The 17,298-nt window shown below is 37.9% G+C and overlaps 5 protein-coding genes across 5 annotated transcripts; all 5 read right to left on the reverse strand.

Moving 5' to 3' along the window:
• Positions 1-334: 334 nt before the first annotated feature.
• LOC137129392 (odorant receptor 131-2-like) lies at positions 335-1,300 on the reverse strand. Its single transcript, XM_067508478.1, has one exon. It carries the CDS (start codon positions 1,298-1,300, stop codon positions 335-337), a length of 966 nt encoding a protein of 321 aa, XP_067364579.1.
• A 3,681-nt stretch (positions 1,301-4,981) lies between these two features.
• LOC137128391 (odorant receptor 131-2-like) lies at positions 4,982-6,201 on the reverse strand. Its single transcript, XM_067506298.1, has 2 exons — positions 5,274-6,201; positions 4,982-5,013 (listed from the first exon to the last, which is right to left on the reverse strand). The coding sequence occupies exons 1-2, from the start codon at positions 6,199-6,201 to the stop codon at positions 4,982-4,984; spliced, it is 960 nt and encodes a 319-aa protein (XP_067362399.1).
• A 2,715-nt stretch (positions 6,202-8,916) lies between these two features.
• On the reverse strand, positions 8,917-9,906 carry LOC137129244 (odorant receptor 131-2-like). Its single transcript, XM_067508189.1, has one exon. The coding sequence runs from the start codon at positions 9,904-9,906 to the stop codon at positions 8,917-8,919; it is 990 nt and encodes a 329-aa protein (XP_067364290.1).
• A 2,427-nt stretch (positions 9,907-12,333) lies between these two features.
• Positions 12,334-13,302, reverse strand: LOC137129539 (odorant receptor 131-2-like). Its single transcript, XM_067508809.1, has one exon. The coding sequence runs from the start codon at positions 13,300-13,302 to the stop codon at positions 12,334-12,336; it is 969 nt and encodes a 322-aa protein (XP_067364910.1).
• A 1,634-nt stretch (positions 13,303-14,936) lies between these two features.
• LOC137129563 (odorant receptor 131-2-like) lies at positions 14,937-15,905 on the reverse strand. Its single transcript, XM_067508845.1, has one exon. It carries the CDS (start codon positions 15,903-15,905, stop codon positions 14,937-14,939), a length of 969 nt encoding a protein of 322 aa, XP_067364946.1.
• Between the last annotated feature and the right edge of the window lie 1,393 nt (positions 15,906-17,298).

A 17,298-nucleotide genomic window follows, 5' to 3' on the forward strand; every position in this document is an offset into this window, starting at 1 on the left:
CAATTAGACACATTTCTGATTTTGGGTGAAATGTGTTATTTTTAATAGTTTCAAGACTTACAGCACACCATTTTTTTTAACAGTGTGAATGTTATTGTTTGACCAAAAATTGTATTTTTCGACTGAAACATTTGCATTTGTTGATTTTTTTGCTATAATATTACAACATTTTGCCAACAAAATGTCTAATTTTTGCCTGTGATCTTCTCTTTCAGACGTCAGAGGAGACTGAGGTGTTGAAGCAAATGAGTAAAACTATAATGAGCAGGATAAACAGGAGGAAGATTACAACACAAACAGCTTGTTCTAGTGTAGAATAAATAATGACATTCAGTCAAGAAGCAAAAACGTTGTTCTGCATTAGGCTTCTCACACTGGGTTTGACTCTATTTGAGCAGCGGAGCAGAGTTTTCCAAATGTAGCTCCTGAGACTCTCATCCCTTAAGCCATAAATAAGAGGGCTGAGAAAACGTGGGATGAGGATGAAACAAAAATAATTAAAATAAGAGATGTCTTCTGACAACCAGTTAGCACGTAGCACTGTCAGATTTTCAGTGATGGGAATAGTGAAGGCCAACATGCACAGCAACAGCTGAAAGCCGTGCAGCAGCACAGTGTGCATGGCTTTGCTCACAGACGTCCTGTCCTGTCTCAGCTTCCTAGTTTCCAGCAGGATTCTCACATATGTAACGAGGATGATGACGCCAACTACTGCAAAGCAGAGTATGTTTACAACAGCTTTAAACAATGTCTGTTTTGGAGATGAGTTGACAATGGCAGACTTGCAAACCACAGGTGCTGAGAAGATATTCACAGAAGGGTTTTGTTGCCCTATGGAGTACTCAACGATAGGGAAGGTACAGCTGAGAACCCACAGAGACAGAATAATGATCCAGATACGGTCTGAGCGCCAGACAGGTGGACAGTGCAGGGGGTAAATGATGGCAACATAACGCTCCAGTGACATAGTAGCCAGGATTAAGGGAGTGTTCTGGAAAGTGGCAGTAGATATGAACAACAAAGGAAAACAGTAAACAAGAGCAAATTTGACCTGAGCCATGACCAAAAGGAAGAGTAACACAGAGAAGAGGAGCTGCACAGTGTCATTGATCAGCATAGAGGCAAAGAGGATGTAACGTGACGTGTCCAGGAACTGCCTGTGAGATGCAAAGATGTGCAGCATGACAGCAATGCAGCAAAGGAAGATGCAGAAAAAGGGGATAACTACACAAACCTTGATGATCACAGAGAGGCTTCTGGGGGAAGTTGCATTAAATGGAAGTTCAGTCAGATTCTGCATTTTGTAGCTGTGAAATAGAACAAACATGAGCTAAAGTTCATACATATAAAAGTAAATTAAAGAAATCCACCTTAACTCATTTATGTTGTAGAATAAAATGTGAAATCTTAATAAAACTACTGAAAGAAAGCTCTAAGATTATGAAAGAAAAATAACACTTTGTCTTAAAACGATTATTTGACCCACAATTGAGCTCTCTACTTACCTAAGATGGTCTTCATCAGAGAGAATAGCTCAGATATCTTTGTTACGTATCATTCAAATGTCTCTTTGATGAGCAACATCTCTGGGACATTCTCCCTTTATCTGAGGTGTTAGGCCTCATTTAGAGTCTTTTGACTCAGACCTGATTCCTCAAGAGATGCCGTCATTTGACGTATCGTCATACACCATTATGTTTCTCGTTAGCAACAAATTTCAGCGGGGACATGGGTTAATGGGCTCTAAACCTGTGACACATAAACAAGTCCCCAATTTATGGCACAAAAATAACCTACATACCTCCTAACACATGTGATGTTCCACTGAACTTTGTCAATTCTGCATTTGCAACAACTTTAAAGCAAACTCATAACTCGTTGCTAACATGTAATAATCAAATATTTGTGTCACAATACACAGCCTACATGGAAAAGCATGGCTTTAATGCAGCTCAGTGTTCTTATTTATGACCAGGGTCTTTTTTTATTCCAATCTAACTGACTGCTGTTGCTGGGAGAAAATGCACCACTTTTATCCCCAAACCATAACGAGTGTCACAATGCATAACTGTGAGATATTAAGGAATATACACTTGCATAAGTCTGCATTCCTATATTTTTCTAAGACATAAAAAGTAAAATAAATATTTATTTTTTCTTCAAAACAATTTTTGATACATAATGAGTTAGTACAAATGTTCCTTTATGCAAAATTAATTAAACCTTTTTAAAAATTAGTTTATCAAGGGCGATGCAACATTTTGCATTCATAATGGAGACATAATTTATGTTGTAGAATAAAATTTGAGATTGGGATAAAATTTGGTTAAATGTCTGTCACTCAGGTTAATGAACACACCTGTGAGACCTAAACATTAACAAAAGTTTACATGGATAAAAGTAAATATGGCAAATTCACCAAACCTCATTCATATTTAGGGGTAAATTGTGAAACTACAATAGAACTTAGCTTAGCTTAGTTATATACATTTAACTAACATATCTATAAATGCTCCACAACAATAAAAGAAATAAAATACAGTTTTGTCATCACTAAGAGAAACGTCCAACATTGTATTTTCTGTTTAAAAGATCATTTGTCCAGAATTGTTCAGTTTTCTATTATTGTTATTATGAAACATCTCTGGGACATTCTACCCCTTATCTGAAGTGTCAGGCCTAACGCAGCCGCTTGTTACTCAGGGCTCAGGGGACATTTTTTCATTGTCTTAAAGCATTATGCTTCTCATTAACAAATGGTTTTAGTTAGTTGTAGGTTTTGAATTTGGACTGATGGAAGAAAACCATAACTTTTCATTACATAAACAAGCCTAGAATTTATGAAATAAAAACAACCTTTTACCAAAGTGACTTTTGCAAAACTGTATCGAAGGCACAAGTTGCTGCACTGAACAACTTTGCTTTAAACTTTTCTCACTTTCTTTCAAAGTTTACTCAAAGTCATGGATAAGGTGATAAGATTTTGGTGAACAAATATTGTCCATTACATCTGTCCAAATGTCCACTTTGACTCATGGACAAACTGAGTATAGTATAACTATATTAATTTAAACTGACAGAGATGGGAGTGGGCCCACACCTAGCAGTGTGGATAACAGATAACCTTAAAGTCAGATCTTAGAATGTGCAACTGGGGGACTGCAGGTCTGACACCCTGATAGACTTCCAGTACAACTCCGAGTCTGTACAAAAATTTGCGGGCGACATTGTTATTGTGGGCTGTATCAGGAGTGGACAGGAGGAGCAGTACAGGGAACTGATCCAGGACTTTTATCTCATGGCGTGACTCCAACCACCTGCACCTCAACACTAAAAGCACCAAGAAGATGGTGGTGGACTTCAGGAGGCCCAGGGCAGCAGGGAAGGGCAGAGAAGAAGGATGCCTCACCACTAGACAAAGCTGGTGAGGAAGGCTGGCACTGTAGTGTGCACAGAGCCGGACAGCCTGTCCCCTGTGGCAGAGTGACACACTCTGAAATTTCCCTGAAGCTTTTCACACTATTATGTACTGTACCATGGATCACAACATTTTATTAGAGAGACTGGAAAATGAAATCGGGATTAAAGGAACTGCACTAGGTTGGTTTATCTATCTGAGAGATTCAAATTTGTTCATGTTAATGATGAATCCTCCACACACACAAAGGCTCTGTGTTAGGACCAATACTTTTTAACTTTATATGTCTCCTTTAGGCAACAATGTTAGAAAACACTCAAACACACATTTCCATTGCCATGCTGATGATACCCAGCAACATCTATCTATGGAACCAGATGAAAAAAATCAGTTCAAGCTTCAAGCATGCCTACAAGACATAAAGACCTGGATGTCCCATAATTTCTTACTTCTAGTATTTGGGCCCAAAAATCTCAGAAATATAATGTCCAACCATATTATTACTCTAGATGGCATAACTTTGGCCTCCAGTACTACTGTGGGGAACCTTGTAGTTATTTTTGACAAAGATTTGTCCTTTACTTCACAAAGGGGAATTGTTGGGTTCTGTCTATACATCTTTATAGTCTTGACTTTATTCTGTAAAGTGCCTTGAGATGACTATGTTGTGAATTGGCGTTATATAAATAAAGCTTAATTGAATTTTTAAATTCCAACTTTGTCCTCTGACATGGAATTGGAATTCATTTGTGCAGTAGAGGAAGGTTTTCTCAATTTAGCTCTTGATATGAGTTTGTTTAGAAGGAGCCAGACTAGGATGAAAGAGGCAATTTAAAATGTCTTCTGGTAGCCAGTTCACACACACACAGCTCACATTTATGGTTATATTTTACATAATTAACGACGTTCAGTTTGTTGTAAAGAGACATTTGCATAAATGTTTTGTGATTCAGGCTTGAGGAGTCAAAAGCATTGACTTCCCTGCAACTAGATATATATTATATATTCACCCACCCAACTTTATAGATGTAACGGGCACAGATTTAATAGCATCGCCATAACAGAAAAAACAAACAACAAAACACTGAATCCTAACTGAGAAAATAGGCCAGAATTGCTTTTATAGGGGATCAAAAAAAAAAACTGTTGGACATTAAAGTTAGGTGTTCTGTAAGTATGACAGATGTTGCAATAGTCTGTAAATCTGTATATTACAAATGTGTGACACTATTGTTCATTCAGCCATTTCACATGGTTTATCCAGGTTCCCCCAGGTTGTTAATTTCACATGAAATGAATTTTAATACCTGTAAACTGGCCCACATTGGAAAATATGACAGAAACAATATAACAACAATATAATATAAAGTCATTTGAAACTGACTCTAGTCATTATGAGAAGAGTAGTTCCACTTTTAGTAAGTCATGCAGTCAAATATAAAAACAAAAGACAATTTAAATTTTTTCTGAAGGCTTTTTTAAAGAAACTGTTTTCCAAAGCTTATTTACAGCAGTATACAATATGGAGATCACTTTAATTTTTATATGAAATTCTTTTTTATGTTACAGTATCTCAATAGAATTTCTCTGCTGAGCTGCAGTGGAAGGCCAATGAAACAAAGAGGGTTTTATTCGTTGTGAACCTAGAGAATACTCCTACACAAATGCTTGATTTGCCTGAGAAGACATCCCTTGATGAGCTTCATAAACACGATAATTATATTTTAAAACGTGTTTCAGTGTGTTAAGACACAAAAAGTATTTAGACATTTACATCACAAATACGCCTCATGACAATGTCCCCTGCTTTTGAGTGTTTAATCAAAGTTAGTTCAAGTAGAAAACAAGTTGTTGCTTTTGACACTTGGCTTTTTGATTCTGTTTGAACAGCAGAGCAACGTTTTCCCAATGTAGCTCCTGAAACTCTGATCTCTGAAGCCATAAATGAGAGGGCTGAGAAAACGTGGGATAAGGATGAAGCAGAAGAAATTAAAAAAGGCGATGTCTTCTATCAGCCAGTTAGCATGCAGCACTATGAGACTTTCAGTGATGGGAATAGTGAAGGCCAACATGCACAGCAACAGCTGAAAGCCGTGCAGCAGCACAGTGTGCATGGCTTTGCTCACAGACGTCCTGTCCTCTCTCAGCTTCCTAGTTTCCAGCAGGATTCTCACATATGTAAAGAGGATGATGATGGCAACTACTGCAAAGCAGAGTATTTTTACAGCAGTTTTAAACAATGTCTGATATTCAGATGAGTTGATAACAGCAGACCTGCAAACCACAGGGGTTAAGAAAGTATCCACAGCAGGGTTTTGTTGCCCTGTGGAGTACTCAATGACAGAGAGGACACAGCTGAGGAGCCACAGAGACAGAATAATGATCCAGATACGATCTGAGCGCCAGGCAGGTGGACACTGCAGGGGGTAAATGATGGCAACATAACGCTCCAGTGACATGGTAGCCAGGATTAAGGGAGTGTTCTGGAAAGTTGCAATGGATATGGACAACAAAGGAAAACAGTAGACAGGAGCAAGTTTGACCTGAGCCATATCAAGGAAAAAGAGTAACACAGATACAAGGAGCTGCGCAATGTCATTGATCAGCATAGAGGCAAAGAGGATGTAACGTGAGGTGTCCAGGAACTGCCTGTGAGATGCAAAGATGTGCAGCATGACAGCAATGCAGCAAAGGAAGATGCAGAAAAAGGGGATAACTACACAAACCTTGATGATCACAGAGAGGCTTCTGGGGGAAACAGCCTTTACAGTCAGATTCTGCATTTTGTAGCTATGAAATAGAACAAACCTATGAAATATGAGGTTACACACATTTAACTAACATAAATGCTCCACAACTCCAAATTAAATAAAATATACGTTTGTCATTGCTAAAAGAAACATCTAACATTCTAAAAAGCATTAATATTTTGTCGTTAAAAGATTATTTGTCATTTCAAACTTCACAATAAAATAGTACCCCACTCACTTAAGACTGACTTCAGTTTGCCATTGCTCTTATCATAAAATGCCTCTTTAAAAAACAACATCTCTGGGACGTTCTTCCCCCTTTCTGATGTGTCAGGCCCAATGCAGCTGCTCTTACTCAGGCCTGATTCCTCAAGGGATGCATTTTTTCATTGTCATAAAACATTATGATTCTCATTAACAATGGACTGGGACTGATGGAAGAAAACTAGAACTTGTTCTCAAATTAACAAGCTACAGCAAGTCTAATAATAATGTCCTGAGATAACAAAGGGTCTTAAATGTTGAGTCATGAGTAGTGATGGTAGGCTGAACACTGACGTTTTGAAGCCTGTGTAATCACTCTGGGCAGTGGAAAGAGAAGCTTCCCATTAAAGTGTGTATCGCTCCCAGAATTTAATGTCATCGATGACATATGAAGCCTTATTTGGGGCTACTGATCCAGGAAGCGCTTTGACGTTTACGAGGTGTTGGACATATAAGGGGTAGCAGAGGGATATTAAATATAGCTGTTTCTTATTATCAAAGGGTAAAATTAGTTTGATGGATGTCTCATGTCTACACATGGCCTCAGTTCACACCTCTTCTTTTAGTGGAAAAGCCTTTGTTATGTTTTGTATATTTATTTACACCACATTAATAATTTTCACAGTTTTAGTATTTTTATATGAAATTGATATTTATGTTACAGTATCTCAATAGCATTTCCCTGAAGGCCAGTGAAACAAAAATGTGTTTTGGTGGTTGCTGACCTACAAAATAAACCTAATTTAATTCATTGAACTCACACAGCTTACAACATTACAGACAACACATTAACTTTTTTGCATTGAAGAACCACTGAACTTTGTTCATCACGTAGACTGAAAACAAATCAGCAAAGTGTCTTTTGATGAGCCATATAAACAGGATAATTATAGAATAAATCAACGATTTCAGTGTTAAGACACTTTGGAAAAGTATTTTATACTTTTACATCACAAATACACCTCATGACATTTTTTAATTGGGTTTTGAAGGTTTGGTCACTTATTTCAAGGAGCAAACAAGTTGTTCTGGACCAGTTAAATATCAGAATGTGAAATCAAAATTACACACAAATGGGAATATAACCACTGAGTCTATACATGTATGTAAAGTGCAACCTCTCTGGTGGGCTGAGGTGAAAATTCTAGTTAAAGATGAAATGACATGTTCTCTATACCAACAAATAACTCACCCTTGTACTTGTATTCATGTATTATGTTTTAAAATGATTTTATTGAATCCCTAAAAATAGTGTATAACTTGTTCCTCTAATATTAGGTTGGTACAATTATGCTTCACCTTGGTCTGAATGTGGAGACGTGGAAACAATGCTTCTGTCACATTTAAAGCCAAGTCTGGATGTAAAGTATGCAGAATCAAGAAAAGGATACAGCTGACTAAAAATCACAGCACACAGAGGTGTCAAAAAACCAGAAACAAACAAATCGGGACAGTAGCTCATAAAGAGAAAGCTGATATTTACAGGAACAGTGAGAAACACAAACCAAATGTCCCAGCTCAGCTGATGACTACAAAGAACAGGCACATTAATTCCTTCAGGTTTGTGTTCACATCCAACAGGTCCCTGGTGTCCTATATACCAAAGTAAGGCAGCTGAAAAAGGAGGACTGTACATTGTCTACGTGTAATATTTGTCAACATCTTGAAAATCTCATTATCCTATGCTTTTCCAATCTGGATGACATTGAACCCTGACTGGGATCCTGACCTCATTTCCAGATTCAGGGGGTTTGTTGCCGATGGATTGTGACACCCATGTAACTTCAATCAGGGGAAGTAAATCAGATCTGGGCTGCAAGCAGGCCAGTCAAGTACACACACTTTAGTTTAGCACATGCACAATGCTGCTTGGCATTGTCGTCCTGGAATATCCACCAACTGTTCAGCAAAAGATGTTTCTTTGATGACATCGTCTGTCTCAGTGGAGATCGTACTAGCACACATCACTTATGCAATGGCCACTGATGAAGCCCCAAGTTTCACGTCTTTAGCAGCTTTCACACAGACAATGAAATCTAAAAACTTCTCAGGACTTTATCTTTTTATTGGAATTAAAAATAGATTCCAAAGCTTTTTTCTTAGCAGTAAGTAATATTTAGATCACATTAATATTTTTCACAAATAATTTTTATGTTACAGTATCTCAACAGCAATTTCCCTGTTGAGCCACAGTGGAAGGACAGTGAAACAAAGAGGGAATTGTTTTGGTTGTGGACTTATATAATGAATTAGTTTAACTTACAAAGCTTAAAATATTCTCACATTACAGGCAACATATTATAATTTTACATAGAGTAACAGAGTGATATTGTCCATTACTTACACTGAAAACACATTAACAAGCCATTTCTTGATGAGCTGCATGAGAAGGAGGAATAATTCTAGAAAAAACTTGTTTCAATGTTAGGACACTTTTTAAAAGTATTTAGACTCTTTAAACTATTTTTACAATACAAATACACCTCATGGCATCTGTTTACTGTTTCGGTTAGTTGAAGAAACAAACAAATTTTCCTGCATTAGGCTTTTGACAGTGGGATTTTTCATTGTGTTTAAGCAGCAGAGCAAAGTTTTCCCAATGTAGCTCCTGAAACTCTGATCTCTGAAGCCATAAATGAGAGGGCTGAGAACACGTGGGATAAGGATGAAACAAAAGAAATTTAAAAAGGGAATGTCTATTAGCTGCCATTTAGCAAGCAGCACTATGAGACTTTCAGTGATGGGAATAGTGAAGGCCAACATGCACAACAACAGCTGAAAGCCGTGCAGCAGCACAGTGTGCATGGCTTTGCTCACAGACGTCCTGTCCTGTCTCAGCTTCCTAGTTTCCAACAGGATTCTCACATATGTAAAGAGGATGATGACGGCAACTACTGCAAAGCAGAGTATGTTTACAACAGCTTTAAAGAACATTTGGATTAGAGATGTGTTGACAATTGCAGCTGCGCAGGCTACAGGGATGTACAGGATATCCACAGCATTTTTCTGTTGCCCTATTGAGCACTCAGTGATAGTACAGATACAGCTGAGGAGCCACAGAGACAGAATAATGATCCAGATACGGTCTGAGCGCCAGGCAGGTGGACACTGCAGGGGGTAAATGATGGCAACATAACGCTCCAGTGACATGGTAGCCAGGATTAAGGGAGTGTTCTGGAAAGTTGCAATGGATATGGACAACAAAGGAAAACAGTAGACAAGAGCAAGTTTGACCTGAGCCATATCAAGGAAAAAGAGTAACACAGACACAAGGAACTGCAGAGTATCATTGATCAGCATACAGGCAAAGAGGATGTAACGTGAGGTGTCCAGGAACTGCCTGTGAGATGCAAAGATGTGCAGCATGAGAGCAACACAGCAAAGGAAGATGGAGAAAAAGGGGATAACTACACAAACCTTGATGATCACAGAGAAGCTTCTTGTGGAAACAGCTTTTACAGTCAGATTCTGCATTTTGTAGCTATGAAACAGAAAAAAACCTATGAAATATGAGGTTACACACATTTAACTAACATAAATGCTCCACAACATCAAAATAAATAAAATATACTTTTGTCATTTCTACGAGAAACATCTAACATTCTAAAAAGCATTAATATTTTGTTGTTAAAAGATTATTTGTCATTTCAAACTTCACAATAAAATAGTACTCCACTCACTTAAGACTGACTTCAGTTTGCCATTGTTCTTATCATAAAATGCCTCTTTAAAGAAAAACATCTCTGGGACGTTCTTCCCCCTTTCTGATGTGTCAGGCCCAATGCAGCTGCTCTTACTCAGGCCTGATTCCTCAAGGGATGCATTTTTTCATTGTCATAAAACATTATGATTCTCATTAACAATGGACTGGGACTGATGGAAGAAAACTAGAACTTGTTCTCACATTAACAAGCTACAGCAAGTCTAATAAGTCTAAAGATTATGAAAAAAAACAACCTTTTACCAAAGTAACTTTTGCAAAACTGTAACGACGAGATACGTTGTTGCACTGAACAACATTGTTTTAAGCTTGTCTCGATCTTGTTAATGAGTCTGTCCATTAGACTGGTGGTAGAAACCAAACAGAATAATGGACAGCAGAAAGAGCCAAAGGATGAAAGCAAAACCAGAAGTTGGAAAACTGGACCGTGACAATAATAGTGACGTTCTCTTAAACAAGTATGTGTTACCCCTTCTTGGTAACAGGAAAGCAGATTAGTATTTTCATTCATTTGTAGGTTAACGTGGAGACAGCTAAATAACTTAGCTCTCTCTCTTGGCATTGAAACTGGTGAATAATAGGGAGGTAGGAATGTCCTGAGATAACAAAGGGTCTTAAATGTTGAGTCATGAGTAGTGATGGTAGGCTGAACACTGACGTTTTGAAGCCTGTGTAATCTTAATCTGGGCAGTGGAAAGAGAAGCTTCCCATTAAAGTGTGTATCGCTCCCAGAATTTAATGTCATCGATGACATATGAAGCCTTATTTGGGGCTACTGATCCAGGAAGCGCTTTGACGTTTACGAGATGTTGGAGGGGTAGCAGAGGGATAACTCTGATAACAAATAACTCACCCTTGTACTTGTATTCATGTATTATGTTTTAAAATGATTTTATTGAATCCCTAAAAATAGTGTCTAACTTGTTCCTCTAATATTAGGTTGGTACAATTATGCTTCACCTTGGTCTGAATGTGGAGACGTGGAAACAATGCTTCTGTCACATTTAAAGCCAAGTCTGGGTGTAAAGTATGCAGAATCAAGAAAAGGATACAGCTGACTAAAAATCACAGCACACAGAGGTGTCAAAAAACCAGAAACAAACAAATTGGGACAGTAGCTCATAAAGAGAAAGCTGATATTTACAGGAACAGTGAGAAACACAAACCAAATGTCCCAGCTCAGCTGATGACTACAAAGAACAGGCACATTAATTCCTTCAGATTTGTGTTCACATCCAACAGGTCCCTGGTGTCCTACATACCAAAGTAAGGCAGCTGAAAAAGGAGGACTGTACATTGTCTACGTGTAATATTTGTCAACATCTTGAAAATCTAATTATCCTATGCTTTTCCAATCTGGATGACATTGAACCCTGACTGGGATCCTGACCTCATTTCCAGATCCAGGGGGTTTGTTGCCGATGGATTGTGACACCCATGTAACTTCAATCAGGGGAAGTAAATCAGATCTGGGCTGCAAGCAGGCCAGTCAAGTACACACACTTTAGTTTAGCACATGCACAATGCTGCTTGGCATTGTCGTCCTGGAATATCCACCAACTGTTCAGCAAAAGTTTCTTTGATGACATCGTCTGTCTCAGTGGAGATCGTACTAGCACACGTCACTTATGCAATGGCCACTGATGAAGCCCCAAGTTTCATGTCTTTAGCAGCTTTCACACAGTCAATGAAATCCAAAACTTCTCAGGACTTTATCTTTTTATTGGAATTAAAAATAGATTCCAAAGCTTTTTTTAAAGCAGTAAGTAATATTTAGTTAGTTTATTTAGTTAGTAATATTTTTCACAAATAATTTTTATGTTACAGTATCTCAACAGCAATTTCCCTTTTGAGCCGCAGTGGAAGGACAGTGAAACAAAGAGGGAATTGTGTTGGTTGTGGACTTATATAATAAATTAGTTTAACTTGCAAAGCTTAAACTATTCTCACATTACAGGCAACATATTATAATTTTACATAGAGTAACAAAGTGATGTTGTCCATCACTTACACTGAAAACACATTAAGAAGACATTTCTTGATAAGCTGCATGAGAAGGTGGAATAATTCTAGAAAAACTTGTTTCAGTGTCAAGATACTTTTTAAAAGTATTTAGACTCTTTAAATTATTCTTACAATACAAACACACCCCATGACATCTGTTTATTGTTTTAGTTTGTTCAAGAAGCAAACAAATTTTCTTGCATTAGGCTTTTGACATTGGGATTTTTCATTCTGTTTGAGCAGCAGAGCAAAGTTTTCCCAATGTAGCTCCTGAAACTCTGATCTCTGAAGCCATAAATGAGAGGGCTGAGAACACGTGGGATAAGGATGAAACAAACATAATTTAAAAAGGCAATGTCTATTAGCTGCCAGTTAGCAAGCAGCACTATGAGACTTTCAGTGATGGGAATAGTGAAGGCCAACATGCACAACAACAGCTGAAAGCCGTGCAGCAGCACAGTGTGCATGGCTTTGCTCACAGACGTCCTGTCCTGTCTCAGCTTCCTAGTTTCCAGCAGGATTCTCACATATGTAAAGAGGATGATGACGGCAACTACTGCAAAGCAAAATATGTTTACAACAGTTTTAAATAATGTTTGGATTGGGGATGGGTTGATAACAGCAGACCTGCAAACCACAGAGGTTAAGAAAGTATCCACAGCAGGGTTTTGTTGCCCTATGGAGTACTCAATGATAGGGAAGATACAGCTGAGGAGCCACAGAGACACAATAATGATCCAGATACGGTCTGAGCGCCAGACAGGTGGACAGTGCAGGGGGTAAATGATGGCAACATAACGCTCCAGTGACATAGTAGCCAGGATTAAGGGAGTGTTCTGGAAAGTGGCAGTAGATATGAACAACAAAGGAAAACAGTAGACAAGAGCAAATTTGACCTGAGCTATAATAAACAAAAAGAGTAACACAGATACGAGGAGCTGCACAGTATCATTGATCAGCATACAGGCAAAGAGGATGTAACGTGAGCTGTCCAGGAACTGCCTGTGAGATGCAAAGATGTGCAGCATGACAGCAACGCAGCAAAGGAAGATGCAGAAAAAGGGGATAACTACACAAACCTTCATGATCACAGAGAGGCTTTTGTCTGAAGCTGTATTGACTGGAAGTTTAGTCAGGTTCTGCATTTTTGGTCGATGAACCAAGCTGTTAAAGAAAAACATGAACTACAGATATTTAGAGAGATAAAAACTAATCCACCAAACGGATTTATATTGTTAACTGTATAAATGTATAACCAGGCAGATGTCTGTAACTCACATAAACTCACATATCTATAGATGGTCCACACTGACAAAACAAATAACAATATATTTTTGTCATAGCTGAAAGATAGCACCCACATTATAAAAAAACATTCACAATATTTGGTTTTCAAAAAAATATTTGTCCTGTAATTGAACATTTCTGCATTCAAAAAATACTTCTCCACTCACTCAAGTCTGTCTTCATCCCCCTGAATTGTTCAGTTTTGTATTCAATACTATGCTCAGTATTATTCAAAGAACAACTTCTCTGTGATGTTCCTCTTATCTGAAGTGTCAGGTGTTATTCAGCTGCTTTTTATTTAGCCCTGATTCCTCAGGAGATACATTACATCTATGCCACCGTCAGTATTATGCTTCTCACGAGCAACAGATTTGAGTAAGTTATGGGTTAAGGAGTTGAAATTTATGGAAACTAAACTGTAACTTTTTCTTACATAAACACATCTACAATTTATGGCAGAAATACAATCTCACCTCTGTTGATATCATGAGTGAGCAGTTTGAGGAGACTATGATTTAACTGTCGCACATACAGTCTGTCGCTGTGATTATAAACATTTAATTTAGATGTGCACATGTGGGCTAGTTAAGGACAAAAATTTGAAATCAAAATTACACACTAAGGCCTGTAATGGGAATATAACCACTGAGTCTGAACATGTATGTAAAGTTCAAATTCTCTGGTTGGCTGAGGTGGAAACTCTAGTTAAAGATAATATGAAATGTTCTCTATACCAACATAACTTGCCGACACCCATCTAACGTCAATCAGGGGAAGTAAATCAGATCTGGGCTGCAAGCAGGCCAGTCAAGTACACACACTTTAGTTTAGCACATGCACAATGCTGCTTGGCATTGTCGTCCTGGAATATCCACCAACTGTTCAGCAAAAGATATTTCTTTGATGACATCGTCTGTCTCACTGGAGATCGTACTAGCACACATCACTTATGCAATGGCCACTGATGAAGCACCAAGTTTCACGTCTTTAGCAGCTTTCACACAGGCAATGAAATCCAAAACTTCTCAGGACTTTATCTTTTTATTGGAATTAAAAATACATTCCAAAGCTTTTTTTAAAGCAGTAAGTAATATTTAGATCACATTAATATTTTTCACAAATAATTTTTATGTTACAGTATCCCAACAGCAATTTCCCTGTTGAGCCACAATGGAAGGACAGTGAAACAAAGAGGGAATTGTGTTGGTTGTGGACTTATATAATGAATTAGTTTAACTTACAAAGCTTAAACTATTCTCACATTACAGGCAACTTATTATAATTTTACATAGAGTAACAGAGTGATATTGTCCATCACTTACACTGAAAACACATTAAGAAGACATTTCTTGATAAGCTGCATGAGAAGGAGGAATAATTCTAGAAAAAACTTATTTCAGGGTTAAGACTCTTTTTAAAAGTATTTAGACTCTTTAAACTATTTTTACAATACAAATACACCTCATGGCATGTGTTTATTGTTTCAGTTTGTTCAAGAAGCAAACAAGTTTTCCTGCATTAGGCTTTTGACATTGGGATTTTTCATTCTGTTTGAGCAGCAGAGCAAAGTTTTCCCAATGTAGCTCCTGAAACTCTGATCTCTGAAGCCATAAATGAGAGGGCTGAGAAAACGTGGGATAAGGATGAAACAGAAGAAATTAAAAAAGATAATGTCTATTAGCTGCCATTTAGCAAGCAGCACTATGAGACTTTCAGTGATGGGAATAGTGAAGGCCAACATGCACAACAACAGCTGAAAGCCGTGCAGCAGCACAGTGTGCATGGCTTTGCTCACAGACGTCCTGTCCTCTCTCAGCTTCCTAGTTTCCAGCAGGATTCTCACATATGTAAAGAGGATGATGATGGCAACTACTGCAAAGCAGAGTATTTTTACAGCAGTTTTAAACAATGTCTGATATTCAGATGAGTTGATAACAGCAGACCTGCAAACCACAGGGGTTAAGAAAGTATCCACAGCAGGGTTTTGTTGCCCTGTGGAGTACTCAATGACAGAGAGGACACAGCTGAGGAGCCACAGAGACAGAATAATAATCCAGATACGGTCTGAGCGCCAGGCAGGTGGACACTGCAGGGGGTAAATGATGGCAACATAACGCTCCAGTGACATAGTAGCCAGGATTAAGGGAGTGTTCTGAGAAGTGGCAGTAGATATGAACAACAAAGGAAAACAGTAGACAAGAGCAAATTTGACCTGAGCCATAGCAAGAAAAAAGAGTAACACAGATACATGGAGCTGCACAGTATCATTGATCAGCATACAGGCAAAGAGGATGTAACGTGAGGTGTCCAGGAACTGCCTGTGAGATGCAAAGATGTGCAGCATGACAGCAACACAGCAAAGGAAAATGCAGAAAAAGGGGATAACTACACAAACCTTCATGATCACAGAGAGGCTTTTGTCTGAAGCTGTATTGACTGGAAGTTCAGTCAGGTTCAGCATTTTTGGTCGATGAACCAAGCTGTTAAAGAAAAACATGAACTACAGATATTTAGAGAGATAAAAACTAATCCACCAAACGGATTTATATTGTTAACTGTATAAATGTATAACCAGGGAGATGTCTGTAACTCACATAAACTCACATATCTATAGATGGTCCACACTGACAAAACAAATAACAATATATTTTTGTCATAGCTGAAAGATAGCACCCACATTATAAAAAAACATTCACAATATTTGGTTTTCAAAAAAATATTTGTCCTGTAATTGAACATTTCTGCATTCAAAAAATACTTCTCCACTCACTCAAGTCTGTCTTCATCCCCCTGAATTGTTCAGTTTTGTATTCAATACTATGCTCAGTATTATTCAAAGAACAACTTCTCTGTGATGTTCCTCTTATCTGAAGTGTCAGGTGTTATTCAGCTGTTTTTTATTTAGCCCTGATTCCTCAGGAGATACATTACATCTATGCCACCGTCAGTATTATGCTTCTCACGAGCAACAGATTTGAGTAAGTTATGGGTTAATGAGTTGAAATTTATGGAAACTAAACTGTAACTTTTTCTTACATAAACACATCTACAATTTATGGCAGAAATACAATCTCACCTCTGTTGAAATCATGAGTGAGCAGTTTGAGGAGACTATGATTTAACTGTCGCACATACAGTCTGTCGTTGTGATTATAGACATTTAAGTTAGATGTGCACATGTGGGCTAGTTAAGGACAAAAATTTGAAATCAAAATTACACACTAAGGCCTGTAATGGGAATATAACCACTGAGACTGAACATGTATGTAAAGTTCAAATTCTCTGGTTGGCTGAGGTGGAAACTCTAGTTAAAGATAATATGAAATGTTCTCTATACCAGCATAACTTGCCGACACTCATCTAACGTCAATCAGGGGAAGTAAATCAGATCTGGGCTGCAAGCAGGCCAGTCAAGTACACACACTTTAGTTTAGCACATGCACAATGCTGCTTGGCATTGTCGTCCTGGAATATCCACCAACTGTTCAGCAAAAGATGTTTCTTTGATGAAATCGTCTGTCTCAGTGGAGATCGTACTAGCACACATCACTTATGCAATGGCCACTGATGAAGCCCCAAGTTTCACGTCTTTAGCAGCTTTCACACAGACAATGAAATCTAAAAACTTCTCAGGACTTTATCTTTTATTGGAATTAAAAATAGATTCCAAAGCTTTTTTCTTAGCAGTAAGTAATATTTAGATCACATTAATATTTTTCACAAATAATTTTTATGTTACAGTATCTCAACAGCAATTTCCCTGTTGAGCCACAGTGGAAGGACAGTGAAACAAAGAGGGAATTGTTTTGGTTGTGGACTTATATAATGAATTAGTTTAACTTACAAAGCTTAAA

Source organism: Channa argus, chromosome 6 (assembly GCF_033026475.1).
Source record: "Channa argus isolate prfri chromosome 6, Channa argus male v1.0, whole genome shotgun sequence".
In the NCBI taxonomy this organism is placed as follows: domain Eukaryota; kingdom Metazoa; phylum Chordata; class Actinopteri; order Anabantiformes; family Channidae; genus Channa; species Channa argus.